General features: G+C 49.2%; 1 protein-coding gene and 1 pseudogene across 1 annotated transcript in view; one reads left to right on the top strand and one right to left on the bottom strand.

Moving 5' to 3' along the window:
- Positions 1–2600: 2600 nt before the first annotated feature.
- APCDD1 (APC down-regulated 1) overlaps positions 2601–22209 on the bottom strand; it is a 33467-nt gene continuing 13858 nt past the window's right edge. Inside the window, exons 3-5 of the mRNA XM_036092480.2 lie at positions 19510–20041; positions 6267–6588; positions 2601–4666 (exon numbers count right to left, since the gene is read on the bottom strand). Coding sequence (XP_035948373.1) covers positions 4215–4666; positions 6267–6588; positions 19510–20041 — 1306 coding nt within the window. The 3' untranslated portion in view covers positions 2601–4214. The remainder of the gene's footprint in view (positions 4667–6266; positions 6589–19509; positions 20042–22209) is intronic.
- LOC118535877 (proteasome subunit alpha type-2 pseudogene) lies at positions 12901–13787 on the top strand (annotated as a pseudogene).

Genomic DNA, 22209 nt, shown 5'->3' with positions numbered 1-22209 from the left:
GCTTCTAATACAATGCAATATACTCTCTTCTGCTTCGAGACGATACATTCTTCTCAGGGACTTTTTTCTTTTAATGTTCTACTTAGGTGCTATGAGTTGAGAATACTATGAGGCCGATTAACTTGACTCTTTCACGTAAGTGATGCTGGGACTCAAATAAAATATAACTCCACTTCCCAAATAAGTTGGAGAATAAAACTGCAACATGCAACAGATATTTCGATTTTTCAATCTATGAGAGATCTCAATTTCAGTGAGATAGCTCAGTGTTTCCAACTGATTCCCGGGCAGACGTATTACCCGGGGCCCAACGTGTGAGAACATGGACTGTGTTATTTAGGGAACCAGAAAACATTCTGCAGATGAGCTTTCTTACCACACAGAGTCCCTCACTTGTTTATTATAACGTTGATTTTCTGAAGGTCAAGTCCTCTCAATTGTCCTACATATGTTGCCTCATCTGCTGCAGAAAAAGCCTGAGCCTCAAATGCTGCAAGTTTTCAATTCCCAACCTGCTGAGGATCTTTCTCAGCCTTTCATATCACTCGAGAGGGAGAGACTTCATGAGGAATAAAGAGGCTAGAGCTGTTTCTGAGCAGTGGACAAAGCTACCAGGTGCCCCTCCAGCTCAGGATAAAGACGAAGCTGGTGGTTGTCGAAGCTTGGAGGCCCGGGATTGCAAATTGTTGCTCTCTATGCTCACAAACCCACTGGCCTCCAGATTCTAACATAATAGCTCTACAAGATTGATTTAGTGAAGGGGGTGTGGAATTGCTTGGGTGGTGTTCCAGAGGGCATAGGGGTCGCAGAGGTGGTTGTACAATGGATGTGCGAAACCAAGAGATCCAAACGAATCCATGGAAACCACGGGAGGCCACCGGTCAGATCCTGCAACTTGCTGTCCAGTGTGCCGTGCACTTGAGTAGAGATGTGGGTTTGCCCTGTGTGGCATACTGTGGCGTACCACTTGGTGTCAGTTAGGTCGCCCCTGGAGCAATGTAATTGTGTCAAGTGTCCCTGTCATCAGGTCTCAGTCAATGGAGAAGTTGGAGGGCATAACCTCCCCAGTATTTTTCCTTCTTGTGATAGTGTTACTTCTACCTACTGAAACCCCAGGGGAATGGGGTTGTGATAAAATAGGAGCCCCACAGACATGCAGAGATCGTTTACCGTGCAAGCCAGAAACTCTTGGATCATTATAGGGATTTAAAGGATTCAATTAGTCCTTTAGGACATACGATTCTTAGTTGTAAGAGAAGAATGCTCACACATTTTCTCAAGAATCTAGAAATCAGTGAGAAACATTTATCCAAGCTACCTTTATTTGTTCCTGATGCAGGTGTATCCTTATGAAAGATGTTGGGATTCACGAAAGCTTAGATGTCTCAAAAAGGCCAGAAAAATCTGCGTCAGGTAGAGAAATTCTCCGTGCCAGAGTAGGCCTCCTCTCCATGTATTTCCACCCACCATCCCTGCTTCCCCAACGCCACCTGGGGACGGTCTGTGATTTCCCTGGAGGATGGTGTCCAGAAAGCCCAGTGAGATGCTATCGGTTGGTTGCTGCCTCCATCGCCACGCGCCTGATGAGTCATAGGGACGGGGGAGGGGGTACCATTTTAAAATGAAACATTTCGATGTGTGTGGGGACTGCTTTGAACATCATCTTTGTTTTCAAGACCTATTTAAAGAGTTGGTGGGATGGATCTCTTCTATTCTTGCGAAAGCTGTCCCTTCAACCAGGAACCACAGGTCTTACACTCCAGTCGCTTTTACAAGGTGTGTGTGAAGCCCTGCCGAAGACGCCCTGACCCCCAGCCTCTTGTGCAGGGATCCTGGGTGCTGGGCGCTGCTGAGAGTTACCCTAGTGGGTGGCCACAGCACCAGGATGCCACGATGGACTGTTCAGGATAGCAGGATGGACACCACCTGGAAGTCACAGGCGCTGGGCATCTACACAGATGACCAGATTGGTCATGTCTGCACGAGTTACCTTTGTTCCATACTGGGTGACTGGAGGCTCTAGGAAGCTCCTTTCTGAGTCCAGGTCCACCTGGAGTTGACAAGGTTTGCCCAAGGAGCAACTTTCTGACCCTGACCATCATCAGCCTACTACCCAGGAAGAGAGGAAGTCTAGCTCCAGGCCAGGGAGGTCGAGAAGAGCCATCCTTTATTTACTTACTTCTTGCACCAAACCCAGTATTTACAAGTGGAGCTACATGCCACGAACTTACTGACCCTTATTTGTGTTAATATGACATAACCAAGACAAGATGTGATATATATGGGTGATAGAGCAAGCGACAGGTGTACATCTAATTGTGTTGATAATTTGTGAGTAAATTATATTGGCCATTCTCTGTAATGATTTATAGTGTATCAGAATGTGATACGAGCCCATGAATGAATGTCATGTTGTCCCTAAGACATATATACATACACATACATTATATACATGTTAATATCTATATATTTGGATATACATGTGTGCATGTATGTGTATGTGTGTGAGTAGCTAAGTCTAGGTGAGTGCCTGTGAATTAAATGGCTACAAACCTATCACTTCTATGGCAAATCACTAAGGTATTCCTTAGCAGTGAACATAGTTTTTCACATAATTTTATTATATCCTTTAAAGATAGCATTAGTGTTAATTAAATAGATCCACAGGTAAAATGTATTCTGTGGGAGTATTTTTGACATCTTTGCTTATTAAACTTGGCAGACATTAAGTTAGTATTTTCATTTGAATAAACCCCCTCAGTATGCACCACAACTTAAAATATATTCTAAACATAAAGCACTTTGGTACTCCACGCTATCCTATAACTTCTCACCACACTGAATGCTGCAGCATTTCATAGAGTTAATTTTTAAATACAAGCATGACTCTCAACCTTGATTGTGGTTTCCACGCTCATTTCCAGTTCCATCCAAGCTTTTGGTGACTTGCTATTTCCCTCCGTCGGTGCCACTTGGTGTTCAGATAGCACCATCTGTAATAATCCAAAGTAATGGGTAGACATGACTCATGCCCCCTCCCAGCGTCTGTGAGGAAGGAGCTCACGGACTCTTCAGAAGGTGACCCTGAGACCCTGTGCAGCCACAAAGGCAACAGCAGGTCAGAAACGGAGTCAAGCTGGTGCGTCCGGTAATAAGGGGGCTTTACCCAAAGCCTGGGCTTCACACACATTGAGGGTCAAGTGCAGCCCCAGTGAGGATGCCCCCGCTATGCTGTCTTTGAACAGCAAAGCGTGGGCTCTGAATAGTCATCTTTGAAGGTAGCCCAGATGGCCAAGCGAGGCTCCGTCTGCTCACCCCTAACCAGATACAGCATGAGCCAGGACGAGGGTCCCACGAAGAGGAAACTGTGGAATGAACAGGCACTTTTTTATCATTCAGGTGGCATTTAACTCACTGTCACTGTCCCGTACACTGCTGCTCCCGTGTGTACTGCTTTTGATATTTGCTCGACCACCCTCGCCAGCCAAGCAGTCATCAAGCAGCGTGCATTCCACAACCACCCAGAAACCAGCATTTCACCCGTCTCCTTTCCCCACAAGTTAGAACAACGATAGTTTAAATTACATTGAAACTTTAATTACAGATACTTTTCCACTCAACATTTGAAAGCTGGGATTCCCTCCTTTTTTTGCATTAAGGCTGTCAGGATGGTTAAGCTAAACCCAGTGTCTTTCCCTATGTACATATCTACACTCAAGTCTCTTCTTTATTAATAATAGGTGTCTTGATTGCTGTCCCAAACCAACTCTGCACTGGATTCCAGGTCGTAACACGGTTTCAGGGGAGGACAGGAAGCGGTACAGTGGCAGGAAAAGCTGGAGCTTGATATCCGTCTAAGTGTAACTCAGAAATAGAATAATAATTATGAGGAAGAAAAGAAGAGGACTTAGCTGTCACCCTGCCCCCCCTACCAAACATACTAGCTCGCCACTCTCTGCGGTCTTAAAGTGCAATTACTCTTGAGAAGGCGCCCCGGCCTGGGATCCCACTGGCCAGAGTTCAAAGCAGAAACTTCAAACAGCGCGCTGCTCAGGACTCAGGCCGGGCGGGAGGGGGCTGGGCAGCAGAAAAGGAGCCACAGTTCTGGGGCATTCAAGTGCATCACAAGAAGCAGCACCCTTTCTTTTTTTGTAAAGAAAATCTGTCAATTGTAAGGAATCCTGGTTTGGAAAAATATAGCTTTTTAAAAACTTCTATCTGAGGATGTTCCAGTGTGGTAGAGTCAAAAGGCCGGCGAGCACAGCAAGGAGCAGGGGACAAGCGCTCCTCCCGGGCGCCCAGCTCCCGTACTGGTGACCCCGGTGGTCCTCGGAGAAGTCCTCGGCTCTGGGCGCAGAGGACGCACACTGGACTAAGGGCATCTGGTAGGAGGTGGCTCTCTTCTCGGGCCTGTCCGGACTGGACCCATCGCTGGGCCTCTGGCCGTTGAACAGCAGATAGCGGCCGCGGGCGTCCTGCTCCATTTTGAAGATCTCGTATTCGGTGTGAGGTAGTTTGATCCCCAGCGCTACGCAACCATTGGTGTGTGTCACGTCCTGCTGGACGCCCACCTGCCAGGAGCCCTCGGCCCCACACTCGTTCCCGTTGAAGACGTTGAGGAGCGACGCGGTGGCCGCGTCCATGGGGGTGACCTTCATGTGGTTCACTGCGAAGGAGAGAGGACAGGTCGGTGACTCGAAGGGTGGGGGGTGCGTGGTGCAGAAAGGCCATCTGCTCTAAACCCAACCCCACACAGCCACCCACCGGTCATAGCCCCCCTAAAAGCACCCCCCAGTGGTGAAAGTTCAGCGTGTGGACGTGAACGGTCATCACACCAAATATACTGCCGGTAGACCACATTCGGCGTGTAAGTGCGGGGCCCACACTGCCCCTGACTGCCTGCTAACGTGAACTCAAACTGTCACATACAGTGTCTCCAAGGAGTTGCCCTTGGTGACTCTGACTCTTTGGGATTGCCACAATATTTCAACACAAACTGGAATTTTGTTTTTATGAAAAGGTTTTGAGGTTTTTAAATAGTTTTGGTGTTGAACGCCTATACTAATTAGCAGTCTTGCAAATTCATACTGGTCCATATATCAGGCATCTAAAATGAACTAGGCTGCAAGCAAGAAAAATATCAATGAATGTATTAAATAGAAATCCCAGCACTTAGAGAGGGCTGTTTCTGAAGGACCCCAGGGGACTATTTTATGTACACCACGACAGCTTCGGCGTGGAGCCGGACCAAGATGGTTGTTCTCTTGGCCACATCTAGCAAAGGTCCATCCTTCCTGGAGAAAATCTTCCTTCCTAAGTGGAGGATTAAGATGCCCTAGGTCTTATCTGGGTTATCAAAAATACTTCATATTAAATAGACTGAACCATGGAATGCTATCCTAGAAGGGGTCATACCCAGTATCTGAGCCACCTCTCTTTTGTCTGTGACATGACTGACACCATCTTAAAAAGATGTGTAAGTGTAAAAAGAAATTCTAGAAAAAGAAGCCACGAGACCTCCCTTGCTGACAACACCCTGGTGAATTTCACCCCTTACGTTCCTCACTTAGGTCATCAATAACAAATTCCAACCTCCCACCTCCAAGCACAGGACAACTTTCAAGTGCATGACAAACTCGGCGTTGGAAAGGACAATGCTGAGCACCTGAGGTGTAACACCTGCTCTTTATTGCTCACTCCAGAAAGCACACTGAATGCGGCAAGTAAGTGTGATGTTATCACAGGGCAGCTCAGAATCACCCTGAGCGGTGCACAAAAAAGGAAATGTGTAGGGGCGCCTGGGTGGCTCAGTCGGTTAAGCATCTGTCTTCGGCTCAGGTCCTGATCCCAGAGTTCCGGGATCGAGGCCCATGTCGGGCTCCCTGCTCAGTGGGGAGCCTGCTTCTCCCTCTCCCTCCCCCCACTTGTGCTCTCTTTAATAAACAAACAAACAAACAAATAGGAAAGGTGCAGGCATGAGGTTTCATTCCTAGTCACATACTCCCTGGCCACATCTGACAGCACGCATAACAGTGTGGGCCCTCCTGCACTGTGGCCCAAGGGCTGAGCCACCCCTGTTGGCCCCATTCTGAGTGGGGAACCTCGAAGGCTGATGTGAACGATGACCTTAAAGCAGAAAGGACTCCCTAATTTCTCCCTCAACATCTCCCCTTTCCCTCAGGCTCTGCCTGGACAAAAAGGTCCCCAAACTGCTCAGTTTCTCAGCCACTGGGCTGTTACTTTGGGAGTCAAGGCAGGAGCCCTACCTTTGAACACAAACTCCGTTCCTCCCATGACCCTGGAGGAGTGCACCCCCCGGCTGTAGCGGCCCTTGGCATAGATGGTGAAGGTGGGGTGCTTGCAGACGGGGTCGGAGTAGTGGTAGTAATGCCCTTCCCAGGTGTTATTGTTGTCATGGAAGATGAAGTGGCGCGTGAGGAAGAGGACCTCGGGCCGCACCTCGCAGCGCTGGCTCACCCACTCGCCGTGCAGGCCGACGGTCAGGTCAGCCTTGGGGGGCAGGAGGGGCGGGCGGTGCTCATCTGACCTGTGGATGATGCGGCAGGCGATGCAGGCATGGTCGTGGTTCTGGAGACAAGAGACACACACACGGATAGACCTTTGTCTTCATGACAGAGCAGTGCACACATGCTCCCTTCAAAGGAGGCTCACCAGTGGGACCGGGCAGGGCCCCCCGGGGCTCCATCACTTGTCACCTGCGGACCCGAGAGGCACCTGGGGCTAGGCCCTCGGGCACAGATGGGAGGGTGGTGGGGTGTGTGTGTGCGCACGCGCAAGTGTGGGCTCACAAGCGCACATGTGTGTTTGGCTGACATCAGGGACTTGTCTAAATATGTCAGCTGGGATGTGTACTCTCTTTAGAATCCTATCACATGTCCCAGACACTTGACTTCGGCAAGGCTAGCGTCACCTCATACCCACTGGGAAGGCTGCAATGAAAAAAATCTGAAAAGAACAGTGTGGACAAGGGCGGGGCAAACTGAAACCCGGGTGCACTGCTGGTGGGAAGATAAAATGGTGCAGTGGCTGAGGAAAAGAACTCCGATATGATGCAGCAATCCCTCCTCTGGTTTATGTCCAAAGGACACCAGGGTCTTGAAGAGACAGTCATTCAGCCATGTTCCTAGCAGCGTATTCACATGGCCAAATGATGAAAACGACCCAGTATACATCCGCGGGTGAATGGAGAAACAAGATGTGGTCCACACATACCATGAAAGATTATTCAATCTGGAAAAAGGAAAGGGATTCTGACCCAGGCTGCAACACAGATGAGCCTTGACGACATGATGCTAAGTGAAATAAGCCAGACACCAGAGGACAAATACCGTACCATCTCAATCGCACTTCTATGAGGGACCCAGAGTGATCAAATTCAGAGACAGAAAGTAGAATCCTGGTGGCCAGGGGCTGGGGGAGGGGAGATGGGGAGCTCGTGTTTAATGGGGACACAGCCTCGGGTCAGGAAGATGAAAAAATTCTTTGGATGGATGGGGGAGATGGTCGCACAACCCTGTGAATGTACTTAATGCCACTGAGCTGGACACCTCAAATGGCTAAGATGGAAATGCTATGTGTATTTTACAATCAGATTTTTCCCTTTAAAAAACAACTATGAGACACACAAAACTAAAAAAAAAGGCCAGCCTTCCAGTTGCTGGGATGACAAAGGGAGCTGTGTAGTAAAGCAGGGGTCCTTTCAAAGGAAGGCATAAAGGAGGAGGCCAGCAAGAGGGCAGGGGCCGAGACCTCAGCGAAGCCAGCCTGCACACCTGTCATCCATTTGTGTCTGGGGCCTCGGGGTTTGACGGTTTACGGGCTCTTAATTTGCTTCCTGCTTTATAGCTTTAAGCCGTTTACTTAGTACAAGATAGCTGCAGCTCGGCCTTTCAGGGGCTGCCTCCCTGGGCGTCTGCTTTAGAACACTCCCACAGCCTCGGGGACAACGCTGTCTGTCCACAGCTGTGGCTGAGAAATCCTCCAAGGAGCAGAGATGGCCAGAGGCTGCCAGTCGTGCAAACGTCGTTTGCCCAGAGGGCTCGGGGCTCCCCTCAAAATGCCACAGTCTGGAAGGCAGGACAGCGGGGTTCTGGGCCATACCTGCCATTGCCTGGCTGTTTGATCGAAGCCACGGGACACCTGTGTGCGGTGGCAGGAGGGTAACAGTCGTAGCCCACAGTCGGGGGGACAGCTCGTGGACACTGGCCTTGGGCCCCTCCAGCCATGGGATCCATGGTGTGCAGCAGCTCCCTGGTGTGGCCTCAGGCCTGACCACAGGCACTGACAGGAACGCCCAGGAGGGCATGCCCGTGCTTCCGAGAGCCGGAAATCCGGATTGCCAAGGCCTCTCCTTGTTCAGCAGTGACTCAATGTGACGCTGCAGTTGTCTGGCTAGGTGCTCGGAGATCTCAGAGAGTGGGCGGGCGGGAGAGGGCTCTCGGCCGCCATGCCTCTACAGCCTCCTCCAAGGAGAACTCAAAGCTCGCCAACTTGTTGCTGTGCTCATCAGAGGAGCCTAGAGCTGTAACTTAGGGGAGAGAGGGCTTCCTTTGCTAACACCGTTCGTGGCTTGTAGATGATAAGATCAAGTGGACAGCCACAGAGTGAGATGAAGTTTCTCTTTCGTTTCATTCCCCACAAATGGGTTTGCTATCTGTAATTCGGGTATTTAACATCATTTGTGGCCACTTCATTTCTGGCCATTCTAAGATAGTCTCATTCCCTGGTAAGATTTGTCTCCTCAAACACCAATATCAATTTGGGAACCTCCCAGAAAGCTTCTTGGACGGGGCAGAGCGGGTGGGAGAACAGGGGTCTTCGTTCTCACAAGAGCTATTGCCCCCAGCATTAACATCAGGGATTAAGTGCTCTTCCGTCAGAACAGGAACAGGCTCGGTGAGAGGAGGTGGGCACAGCCCTTGGGCCCAGGCTGTCTTGGAAAGGTGCCGTGGTAGCGTGTGGAGTCCAAGTGGTGCTTTTAAGAACAACGGCACAGAGGCCTGACCTTGGAGATGGGGACCCGGCTGAAGCATTTCTGTTCGTCAGCAGAGAAAAGCAAGCTACAAGCAAGGGAAGCTTGCCGTCCATCAGCTGGATCTGTGAGAATTTAGGGACAGAGTGGGAGGAACCTGGCCCTTAGCTATTAGTGTTGCCAAATTCCTATTTTTTTTTTTATTGTGGTAAAATATGACATAAAACTTATCATCTTAACCCTTTTAATAGTTCAGTGGTGCTAAGCACATTCACACTGTTGTGCAACCATCACCACCGTCCATTTCTAGAACTTTTTCATCTTCCCAAATTGAAACTCTGTACCCAATAGACACCAACTCCCCGTTGTTTCAATCTCAGCCCTTGGCAACCACCATTCAACTTTCCGTCTCTATGGATTTGTCTACCCTAGGTACCTCACAGAAGCGAAAGCACACAGAATCTGTCCTTTTTGTGACTGGCTTATTTCACTTAGCATAATATCCTCAAGGTTTGTCCATGTTGTAGCCTGTGTCAGAATTTCCTTTCGTTTTAAGGCTGAATAATATTTCAATGTATGTATGCACCACTTTTGTTTATCCATTCATCAGCTGATGAACACTCCATTTTTTGGCTACTGTGAATAATGATGCTATGAGCATAGGTGTACAATCTATTTAAGACCCCACTTTCAATTCTTTTGGGCACACACTCAGAAGTGAAATTTCTGGATCATACCATAATTCTGTGTTTAACTTTTGGAGGAACCACCACCATACTGTTTTTCCACAGTAGCTGCACCATTTTACATTCCCACCCACGGTGTGCAAAGGTTCCAATTTCTCCACATCCTTGCCAACAATTATTTTTTTCTCTTTTTGATAATAGCCAATCAAATGGGTATAGTGTGATATCACACTGTAGTTTTGATTTGCATTTCCCTAATGATCAGTGATCTGGAGCATCTTTTCATGTGCTTACGGGCTATTTGTATATTTTCTCTGGAGACATGTCTATTCAAGTCCTTTGCCCATTTTTTAATAGGGTTGTTTTTCTTGTTATTGTTGAACTGACTAGTAACCTGTTGTAACAACTCTTGAGCAGGCATTAAGAAACCAAGGTGTCATAAACATGGGTGGGACTTTTGGCCTCTCCGTAGATACTGTCACCAAGTGGACAGGTTTAGCCATGGTTAGGTAAGGGGGAACCTCTCTGTTGTATGGACAGATTTTTAAAAAATCTAATTTGTGCTCTTGATTCTAACCATCCTTGGCTGGAATAAAACTTGAAAGACCTATAGGAACAATTATGCGGAAGCAGAAATTAAGGCCCATATACTGGCTGTACCGTTTCTCTTTCGGGATGCTTTTCTTAAACAGCAGCTTTTCGGGGCGCCTGGGTGGCTCAGTCAGTTAAGCGTCTGCCTGCAGCTCAGGTCATGATCTCCAGGTCCTGGGATCAAGCCCCGCATCGGGCTCCCTGCTCAGCGGGAAGCCTGCTTCTCCCTTTGCTTGCTGTTCCCCCTGCTTGTGCTCTCTCTCTCTTGCTCTCTCTCAAATAAATACTTAAAAAAAAAAAAACAGCAGTTTTTCAAAAAGAATAAATGGGAAGAGTTTTTCGTCATTAAGAGTGATGTGTACTCTGAAATATTATTTGCTTTATGAAATCCCTCTCCTTTTTGGTCCCTGCTCTGATACTTGATTCTCCTCTGAGAAGCTATCCTTTTGTAGGCCGTCCCATTGGGCTTCTACCTCACTCCCTTCCCTGAATCTTAGAAAGGGCTACTTTATTTATTTTTTATTTTTTCAAAGATTTTATTTATTTACTTGACAGAGAGAGAGAGCGAGAGCACAAGCAGGGGGAGTGGCAGGGAGAGGGAGAAGCAGGCTCTTCGTGGAGCAGGGAGCCCGATGCGGGACTCGATCCCAGGACCCCAGGATCATGACCTGAGCCGAAGGCAGACACTTAACCGACTGAGCCACCCAGGTGCCCCAGAAAAGGCTACTTTAAAGTTAGGGTTTCTGTACACAGAAGATCTGAAGGTTAAAGCAGAAGGACCAGAATGTGTTTCCTTGTTGCTACTCTTTACACCAACTATAAAAAGCTTTAATTCTGAAGGAGGAGGGGAGAAAAAAAGATCCCCATGTAATTAATTTCCTAAAATAAAACAATCAAACTTATTCTAAAAATGAAAAATCAACCTTCAACTTCATAAGTGCGCAATGTCCTAGGCAAAGAGTGGGGTTTTGCTCACTCCGCATTCTGATTCCTGCAGGCGCCCTGGCAACACGCCAGCCGCCCCCAGCTTGCACGTACAGGACGTGAGTCTGAGGAAGCTCAAGTACACCATCCCCTTAGCTTTACAACCTCTCGAAGAGACCATGGGTACACGTTACAGATGAGGCCACCAAGGCACAGAGAGATTGAATAGCATGGCCCAGATGACTTTACAAGCCAAAAGTAGAGTCTGGAACATAATTTGGTCTTGGGGCTTACTGAGTGCTAATCCCTGGCCCCAGGCTGCCCCTCGGGCTGAGAACAGGTATCTCCCTATCAAGGACCCTGGTCCCTAGAAAAGGTCTTCCCTGGCCGATGGCTGATAGGGATTCTCCAGGCTTTCTCCTGTTCCCTGCCAACATTTATTTCTGGAGAGGTGGTTCGTCAACAACATTTGCCGACAGCATCCACTCATTTCCAGCGTCTTCCCAGAATGGAAGAAATCACTTGATATCATCTTGCCATGAACAGATCAACCAGAGAAGCAGGATGAATAAAACATTTCCTGGGCTAAAGGTTTTGCCCAAGGAGGAGGAGAAATGGCAACAGATGATGGAAACTTCCTTTCACAGAGCTTTCTTCCATGGGATAAAAAACACATTTGTGTTTCTCAGGAAGAAACCTGCCAATGACTGAAGCTGAAAGCTTTTTTTGTTTTTTTTTTACAACTGCAATTCTCCATGCATTCGATTCCATTTTTACTGTAGGTATTCCTACACATGCAGTCTTCCCGGGGCCTCTCCATTTCACTGGAGAAGAACTTCATCAAGCTCTTGGAGGCCAAGACCAGAGTACTCTCCCTTTCTCCTACTTCCCATGACATCTGGGGGAGCGCGGCAGGTATGGTGAAGGCTCACAGGTGGCGGAACGCCGTCACTGGCTATTTAACAATATGAATAGAGTAGGCCAGTGGTCATCGCAAATGAGGAAAGCTGACCGCCTTGTGGAAGGGGCCTCTCGGGGTGCCTTTCAGATCTGGGGTCGCAGGAATTTATGGACTTGGGCTCATTTTGACCACCTCAGTGGGTCCTGATGATACCACTTTCAGGAGGAAGTAGAATAGCCATGGTCACACTTGTCGTGTGTCTCAAAGAGCAGCTTTCAGAGCTGCTGGAAGTGGCTGGCAGTAGCCATGAAGGGACAGGGGATGAAAGGATGATGGAAGGACACAAGAAGGGTGAGCTGCCGACGTCTCAGGCCTCACATTTGTCTCCTGACCGCTTAGTGAGACAAAAGTCAACTCAACACTGTCCTGGAGTTAAGAAGGGGCACTTGGGGGGGGAGGGGGTCCCTGGGAGCAACCCTTCATTTTTGAGAAAGAGGTTTTCTAAGAAGTTTAGAATCCAAGAAGTTAGCTCACAAAGGCCTTTCCAGTTTACAAAACATTAGTAAATCACACCAAAGATAAGTTTGCTTCCACCTTGCCTATACACACACACTACATACAGACTCAACAGCCAGATAGCAAGGGCCATGAGAAGCCAGTTCTTTAAAACAAAGGACTTCAAGAATGATTTCGGAAAAAAATTTCTGACTGATGTTTTTACTTGTTTGTTTCTTCCACTCCATCAATTTAAATTCATTTCAATAGTTAAAGTAGATTCATTTTAATAATGACATTAAATCGACTCCAGGTAAAGATGGCGGAGCGCGGTTACAGCTTTTCGCTGACTACATTCAGCCCATCTGGTAAACTTGTCCAGATTGAATATGCTTTGGCTGCTGTAGCTGGAGGAGCCCCTTCAGTGGGAATTAAAGCTGCAAATGGTGTGGTATTAGCAACTGAGAAGAAACAGAAATCCATTCTGTATGACGAGCGAAGTGTACACAAAGTGGAACCAATTCCCAAGCATACAGGCCTGGTGTACAGTGGCATGGGCCCAGATTACAGAGTGCTCGTGCACAGAGCTCGAAAACTAGCTCAGCAGTACTATCTCGTTTACCAAGAACCCATTCCCACAGCGCAGCTGGTACAGAGAGTAGCTTCAGTGATGCAAGAATACACTCAGTCAGGTGGTGGTCGTCCATTTGGAGTTTCCCTACTAATTTGTGGTTGGAATGAGGGGCGACCATATTTATTTCAGTCAGATCCATCTGGACCTTACTTTGCCTGGAAAGCTACAGCAATGGGAAAGAACTATGTGAATGGGAAGACTTTCCTCGAGAAAAGATATAATGAAGACCTGGAACTTGAAGATGCCATTCATACACCCATATTAACCCTAAAGGAAAGCTTTGAAGGGCAAATGACAGAAGACAACATAGAGGCTGGAATCTGCAATGAAGCCGGATTCAGGAGGCTCACTCCGACTGAAGTTAAGGATTACTTGGCGGCCATAGCATAATAACTAAGTGACTGAAAAATCCGGAATTTCAGATAATCCCTCTACTTAAACATGTTTAAAGTATGTTTTGTTTTGCAGACTTTTTGCATACTTATTTCTACATGGTTTAATGGACTGATGTTTTTAAAATGACACTTATAAATCATAATAAACTGTTAAATCCAAAAAAAAAAAGATGACATTAAATCTACTCTAAATCCAGAGGGGCCCTCCCCTCAGGTCTGGCCTTCTCCCCCTCCTCCACACTCCCCGCCAGTGCTGGGCCGGCACCCCTGCATACTACAGGCCTACTCCAGACTTTCTGAACGGTTGACTTCTGGCACGCCTGGGCTCTCACTCAGTCCTCTGGGCTCTCTTGCCTTTTAAGGGAGGAACTGTTTACCACTTACACTGTCCCTGACAACAAGTATTTCCTGGTCGGCTAACTCCTTAAACAAAGCAACCTTGCAATTCTGTTTATCTGCTGAAATACCCTGGAGTCAAGAAATACTGAACTGTTTCTGCAAGAAAAGTGGATGCCAGCCGTTGTGGGGTGCAGCGAACGACTGCACGACACTTCATACTTAGGCCCAAATCAAAGGTCCACACAGGCAATCCTTTCCGAGTCAAGCCCCCATCATCCAACACCCACCATCAGCTCCGTCTTCTTGAACAATGTGCACCATTTGCGCTCTATAATAAACACCCAGCCCTGGTGAGCAGGGCCACACTTTTCTTTAGGATTCATCCCTGAGGACGCCTGGGCGGCTCAGTCGGTTAAAGCGTCTACCTTTGGCTCAGGTCATGATCTCAGGGTCCTGGGATCGAGTCCCTCGTTGGGCTCCCTGCTCAGCGGGGAGCCTGCTTCTCCCGCTCCCTCTGCTGCTCCCTCCCCCCTGCTTGTGCTCTCTCTATCCTCTCTCAAAAAAAAAAAAAAACCACCTTAAAAAAAAGGATTCATCCTTGATGTAAGACGGGCTTTTTAGGTCATGACTCCTTGAACTCCCCGGCCCTCTACCACTTCTTCTGTTCCCTGTCACCTCCACAAACCCCTCTCCTTTCCGTCCAGTGGCAGAAAGAGAAGGAAGGTGAATTCTTCCACAACCACCTTCCCCGGCTTCTTCTGCCCTTACTCCTGTGACACCAGCTCACCCAGCCCCCTGGGAGCCCCGCCAAGCACCTGCCTGAGGAGAGGCCCCCGTCCTGTGGCAGAGCCACCTCCTGGGGCTGGGCTGAAAAGTGCCCTGCCCGTGGCCACCTGGTCCACAGTGCCTCGGATGTCACAGATACAGAAAGTCTCACAGTTCATCTGTATTTCTCGCAGACTCTGAAAAGGCTCGGAAAGGCCAGCTCCCTCAAAATCAAATGCTCGTTCGCAGTCTAGAGAGTCTACAGAATGCCAGAGAGAAAGCACAGGAGCATCACTTTTTTCATTTTCAGTGCTCAGCTCCCCTTGAAAACACTTCGGTGCCTGTCTTCCTCAGATGTGCCGTGAATGCGCTGGGCCAGAATATCTGAGATGCATGGCTTGGGGAAAGCTGTCTGGTTTTAGACAACCCCTTTGATTTACGACCCTGTGGCTAAATCAGTGCAGGATTTTGGAGAAAGACCAATTCCGTTTGCTTACAAGTCTGATCCTGAGGCTCTGGCATTTCCAACAACCCGGGTGATCATTTGCTTTTAATTACTATTTGATTCTACCACTGAAAGAATTCGGCTCGCTAACCCTTCAACTGCACAAAAATCTAGGCAGGGGGTGACAGCTGCCCTGATGTTAAACTCAATTGAGGGAAAGCATCTTCTTTCAGGGTTATTTTATGTGGTCTTGATTTTTCGTAGTGAAGAGTGGCCAATTTCATCCTGAAAGAATCCTCCCAGCACACCTGATTCTCTTCAAACGCGATGTATTTGCCAAAGGACTCGGAACCTCACAGCAAAGCTGTATTAAGCTTAGAAAAACAAGTTGATTTAAAGTTTCTATTTTTACATGGTGTCCCGTTTCCAGAGGGGCTGAGACTAGTGGTTTCAAACTCAATTTAGCATTTAAACTAATTTTCAGCCAGGTCTCTACGGACCTGCAATTAGGGGAGGCAAAGAGTTCAAAGAGGTGGGTGGTGGGGGGGGAGTGTGGTCTCTCCGGATGCGCTCCCAGCCGTCCTCCTTCCCGTTCCCAGTTCCCAGCGGGCGAGGCGACCTGCCACTGGCCCGCGGGCAGGGAGCACCTGGGGCTCTGCCTGCGCGGACTCTGGAAAGGCACCAATGGCAAAGTCCGCTTCTTCCTTCTCAAAGCTGTCCTGGGGAAGGATCTAAAAACTTCCTGAGGACTCGGCGGTATGCTGCGTGCCAAGACATTCGACGCCAGGGACAACATTAGAAGAACGGGCCCTTTCAGCTCCCAGAGCCTTGCAGACCTCACTGGCCTTCGAAGGACACCCATGGCCACGCGGGGTGGCTGTGGAAGCGGAGGGCAGCGCACACCGGCCCTGGATGCATCAGGTTTTGGCCTCCCAGCCCTGCCACCAGTTCTGGTGGTGGCCGCAGAGCTCCTCTGAGCTCAGAGCCCCAGCTTCCAAAATTTATTTTAATTTTGCATGATGACTCTGTTTGGATAACATAAGATCATGGCACAAAGTGCAAAAGGTACAAAAAAGGTATACAGTGATGAGTCATGGTCCAACTGTCCCCCAACTGTTCCCTTCCTCGGATTGTTATGTTTCTCATGTGCTCTTCCAGAAATACTGCCTCCTTTGTAAGTTCATCTTATGCTTCTTTCATTATTAGTTTCACACAACGTTATCATACTGTTCATGCTACTCTAGATCTTTTTTTTTGTATTTAACAGTATGCCAAAGGTTCTTTCCACACTTAAAATTTCTTAAATCAGGGCCTCAGGCCTAGGTTTTAGAGGGTCTACCTTTTAAGTATCTGGGTCAATGTCCTCACGATTGCCTTAGCAGGGGGGTGGAGGAGAAAATGGGAGGCGATGCTTCATGGTGAGGCATCATCAAACACTCTGAGGCCCCCCGTCAATGTCATTGTCATTGTCATCCCTCCAGGAGACACTTGCCAGAAGGGCTACCTACTCTAGGAGTGGGGAGAAGGGAACTTTGGTGAACGGTCCTTTCCGATGGCAGGCAGCATTCTGCACACTAATCCAGCTGATTCTTCTATTCTTGCCACTTTCCAGAAGAAACATCAAGGCTCCCCAAGGTCAGACGACACCACTAGCACCTGCAGCTGACGGCCACAGGAGAAGGGGGTTCCCGGACTGGCCACCACCTCCAAAGTCCATATTCTCACCAGCTTCTCCAGAGAGTATTTTAAAAAAAAAAAAAAGAGCATGTCTCCCACCTTTTTGTTTATAAAAACTCTAAGGTTGGCCTTACAACTATCATCCTTAGTCCTCATGCCAGTGGTAATAACTCACAGTCAAGACAATTTTTCCTTCAGGAACCACAAGTGTGTGCCTTTGCTCTCCCAACAGACAGGCTCTGTTCAGTGAGTCGATTGACAGCAGGAGAAATGCCTCCTACAGGCCTGGGGAGGGAGTGGGAGAGAATCTTCCAGAGTTGCAAGTCTTAGGAATACTGACTTCTCCTACTGGGCCTCCTGATGGGGCATGCCACCAGAAGATCAGAGTGAGGGAACAGATGTAAGAAAAGAAAGGTGTTAGGGTTAATATTTTTTTCTTTTCAGTCCTAAAAAGAGCCTCCGTGGGTGTCTGCAGTTGAGGAAAAGGAATCTGAACCTGAGTGTGTGCAAAGGACCAGCCCAAGGTCAGGTGTGGATAGGAGAGCGGCCAGACGCCAACCCAGGCAGCTCTGGGACGGCACCTGCCTCCTCCTGCAGCAATTCAGCCTCCTCCCTCGGACTGCCTCCTCCTTACTCAGTTCCCTGCCTCACTGTTCCTGCCTCTTGGCTGTTCGCTGCCTATTAGTGTCTCCATTGGAGGGCGAGCAGGCATGAAAAGGACTGTGTGCTTAGCGGGCGAGCAGGCATGAAAAGGACTGTGTGCTTAGCAGATCTTCATAAAGGTTCAGAGTGGGACCGGGTTGGTGCTCTTAGCTGACATCAGGTTTCTGGATTATCTGTGGGCCATTTTTATTCATGACATTCTTACTCCCATTACTAGAGATAATTTAAAAGTTGGCTAGACTGTACTCAGAGGAAGCCAAATGTTCAGATGAAAAGCTCCTTTACCCCTCTGCTCTCTCACACCAGAGATTTGTTCAAGAGAAGAGCTGTTCAGCTGCAGTGTTCAGCACCGGCTCTGGAGGACGCTTCCGTCTGGATTCCTATCTGGCCCCCCCAAACCACGCCCTTGCCTAGATGCCACCTCTGGAGCATTGTCCTCTTGATGCCTTGGCATGATGTGTGGAATGGGCGCAGCGTCAGCTCCTCCGCTCCCCACCCCTCCTGAGGAGGCCTGGGGAGTCCCAGGCAGACACTGGGATGGAGGCAGGCAAGAAAGGCCACCCTCTCCCTCACTGCCCTAACTCCCCTCTTCCTTCTCAGCAAATCTGCAACCTCACGGCAGGACACAGGGGGCTGACTCCAGGGTTTACACTCGAAGTCATGCTGTGAGCCCAGGGAGGGCTGGGTCTGGGGCCCGGGGCCCTCAGTCTGGCTTCTCCTCGCACATGGGGACCGTCCCTGGTGAGGCGCATCTAGAGGAAGCAGCCTCGGCCAAGTGGGCTTCCTCAGCAGATTTCCCACAATTATAATAAAGGCGACTTTCATTACGGGAGCTCACAATAACACAGATAAACAGAAGATAACACCGAGTGGTCTTTGGCAGGGGAAGTACTCTGGGATATCTCTACCAGTCATAAATAAGCTCAAAGGACTAAGAAAAAAAAAAAAAAGATTAAAAAAATGAATAAACTATCAAACAAAAGTCATATGGGGCCCCTCATTTAGAGAGTCATTGTCGGAGAGAGGGTTCCACAGACGCCAATCCGATGGCGGCGGAGGGGGGTGTGTGGCCACTGGAGAAATCTCCCTTGACCCCCTCCCTGCACACACGCCCCAGCTCAAGCTTCTCCAACTTCTGAGGTGGAAGATCGTGTTCCAGGCTGACACGGATTCTGAGCCCATGGGAAGGAAATGCTTTGTGAATTCCAAATATAATTACTGGACTATCGTTCAAGAAAAGAACATTATAAGGTTTTAATTGTTTCCTGCCCCTCCTTCCTCCCTTGTGATCACAGTCACTTTACATTTCACTTAGTTGAATGGAAAGAATGTGGGGTCTGGAGAAGGAGGTCTGGGTTCAAGTTCCAGCGCAGAACCTCACTACCCGGGTGACCTAGGGCAAAAGACAACAAGCCCTTGAATCTCCACTACCTCTCCCTTCTGCCTAAGAGGGCAGCAATATCTGCCTCAGGGGGTCGTTTTGAAGCCGGGAAGCAGTAGTGTGGGTGGGAGACTATAAGCTCTCCAGCCTGCAACAGCACTGTCACTTTCCCCTCAGGCGCCTCTCCCTCTCCTCCAGGGCTGGGATCACTCCTGTCGTGGCATCTCTCCACAGTGTGGTTATAACATCTCCGAATTTCCTTTATGCTTTCCTTTCAGAATCAAAGAAGATGTTCGTGGAGTGTCAGAGCTGAGAAGAGCCTTAGGAATCTTCTAGAACCACCACCCCAGGGCCCCTAGCACACCAACAAGCCTGCCGCCATCACCCATGTCATGAGGAAAACCACAGCCCCTCACTGCAGAGCAAGTTGGGGGTGCGGCCAGGTGTCCTGACCCTGCTGCGTGTCCCTCCCTGGGCAGCCCTCCACAATCTCCCCCATGACGCAGGGTGCTTCCTCTCAGAGGTCCCTTTGGACCCCACTGCCATGCCTCCCCGTGGGTCGCTCATCTCACTTAATAAAGAACAGCCCGCAGGCCCTGAGTGCAGCCAGCGGCAGGGTACCTTGGCATTCTGCAGAGGGGGCTGATAACTGGACGGCCGGTAGAACATCCTCTGCGAGGCGTCAGTGTGGATGTCCCCGAGGAAGAGCTCCTCCACCAGCCGGTCCAGGTTGTGCTGCAGGTACTGCTTCTCCACCCGGATGAGCTGCAGCTCGTGCATGGCGAAGTTCACGGCCTTGGTGCACTCACAGCCGTTCTCTTCCCGCCACAAGTCGTAGGCCACGTCCTGCACCCAGGGGCCCCCAGCGGGCACGAAGCCCGGGCACGTGCGGTTCACCAGCTGGCTGAGCCTCTCGGCGACAGCCTCTGTGTGGCAGACAACCTGCACGCTGTGCAGCTGGTAGTCGGCCTCGGTGCCCCCGCGGATGATCCAGGAGGCCTGGCGCAGGCGGACCTTGCCCCGGATGACGAGGGTGTAGGTAGGGCTGGTGCACCGGTTGCCGCCATAATAGAACTGGTAGGCCTTGAAGGTGTTATTGTGGTAGAATCTGTAGGACCTTGTGATGAACTCTGGGCCCGACCTCACTTCACAGCTGAAGGGGAAGAGGGGAAGGCAGACATTTTCAAGCCCAAAGGCACTGAGGAACAGATGCGTTATGGTGTCAAGAAATTATGGTAATAATAACCAATGTTTACTCTGGGCCAGACACTGTTTTGTGCCTTCATAGACACCAATGTATTGAATCCTCACAACAACTGAGGAGTAAAGCAGGTATTGTCTCCATCTTACAGCTGGAGAAACCAAGGCATGAGAGATCAGGGAAAGTGCCCCCAGGCCACATAACCTGAATGCAGGCGGTCTCACTCCAGGCCGTGTTCCTAATCTCTCTACACCACAGTCTTTATTCATCCTAGGAACAAGCCAAGAGAGCCCAAACCTGCCCTTCTCACTTCCACCTGGGGGCCTAACTTCAGGGAAGTGTCTTTCCGGTGGGAAGAGGGAAGAGAGTAGTGCTGGCCTATGAAGGAAGTCTCCTCACGCTAGCTCGAAAACAGCTGATCCCCTGAACACTCCTGTTCATGGACCTTGTGCACAGCAGGCAGGTGTGGGGTGTCTGCCGCTCCGAAACGGAATCTAGTCTGGGGAGGAGTCACCTAGGGGCAAGGGGAAGCCCACCCTCCCACCCAGTGAGAATTAATGTTCCCTCTACTGGGGAAAAGGGTCCATTAGTGAAAGCAAAGCTAGCGGAACACAGGTAAGGGCTCCTTTTGTTTGTGCTGACTGACAAGATGACAACGACAAAGTAGTTTTTTGCTGTGGCCTTAGATCAATGCTAGATTCGTTGGCCAGAAATACTTAGACTAGGTCTACAGGGCATACATGGCCAGCAGGAACTGATCACTGCCCTACTTGGGGCCAGTTCCTGTCTCTGCAGCCCAGCCCACACCAGGGAAACGCTGGAGGGCTTCTTCAACATAGCTGCCAAAGATTCTGACCTCTGTAACTCTCCACCAGATCAGAATTTCAGTTACATCATGATTTGCATCCTTCAGGTTTGGCCTTATAACTCTGCTCGAGTCTGTGATATATGTATTATTTACAATAATTATGGTTTGAGCAGACTCAGCATGGCTAAATCGAACAGTGGAGCTGAAATCCCAAAGACCTGTTATTCTCAAAATCGGTAACATTTCCATTTTTCAGTTAACACACTGGTGAAAGGTAAACATCTCCCGAAGCGGGCTCCTCCCTCTGGGAAAGGCTGTCAGTGGAAGTCCAGTGCGGGCGAGTGCACAGAAGGCACTCGGCGGCACCCTGAGCCCTGCGTTCTACAGAGAAGGCGAGAGAGGAGCCGCAAGGGTCCTCCCCCTACAAAGGAGGCCCTGTCCAGCGTGAGCGGTGAGCGGTAACTGCGGTCTGTTTATAAGGCCATGGAAGGTGTGCTGCCTGGCCTCAGGGCTCAACGTATCTCAAGGCCTTGCGTACTCCACTGGGGCCACCACCCCCTCACCTAGGCCTTGTCGCCTCTAGATGCACCTGCTGCAACCATCTTTTAACTGGTCACCCTCCTCTCACACTTTCTACCAGCCATTTGCTGCACTGCAGCTGGAGTGCCTTGTGTGAAAGCTGGATCATGTCTTAAGCACAGTCCTTGCTGCAAACTCTTCAGTGACTGTCCAGTTCTAACCCCAATCTGGCCAGAACTGCCCTGGAGCTGGCCCCACCCTCCCTGGCAGCCTCACCTGGAGCTGTCCCCCGCCCAGGTCCCTGTGCCCAGGTTTAGGAACCTCCCTCCCCGCCCCACAAGGACTCCAGGTCAGTTGTTTCTCCAACCCCATCTTTGCTAGTTCTTCCAGATGGAAAGCTCTTCCCTGGGTCTTTGCATAGCTAAGGACATCCCAGCTCAAGTGTCCTTTCCTCTAGTAGCCTTTCCTGACCCCACCCCCGTCCTAAAATAAGGCCCCTGGTATTCTCCTTTAGCACCTGTTGTTTTTTTCCCTCTTCATAGTACTTCTTTGTATGTTTATTTGTAAAATTCCTGAAGACAGGGACCATGATTTGTTTTGTTCACTGCTATATACACAAAATCTAGAACAGTGCTGGGCACACAGTAAATATTTGTACACTCAATAAATATGTGTTTGAATAAAATGATAAATTATTTAAAAGTACATCACATTAAGATCGTGCAAATATTTATCGTGTGGTTATTTTAAGAAACCCCATCTTTAGGAAAAAAAAAACACCTCTGGGTCTTCA

The sequence above is a fragment of the Halichoerus grypus genome, chromosome 13 (genome assembly GCF_964656455.1).
Source record: "Halichoerus grypus chromosome 13, mHalGry1.hap1.1, whole genome shotgun sequence".
Taxonomy (NCBI): Eukaryota; Metazoa; Chordata; class Mammalia; order Carnivora; family Phocidae; genus Halichoerus; species Halichoerus grypus.
This window is presented reverse-complemented; position numbering and strand designations above follow the sequence as displayed.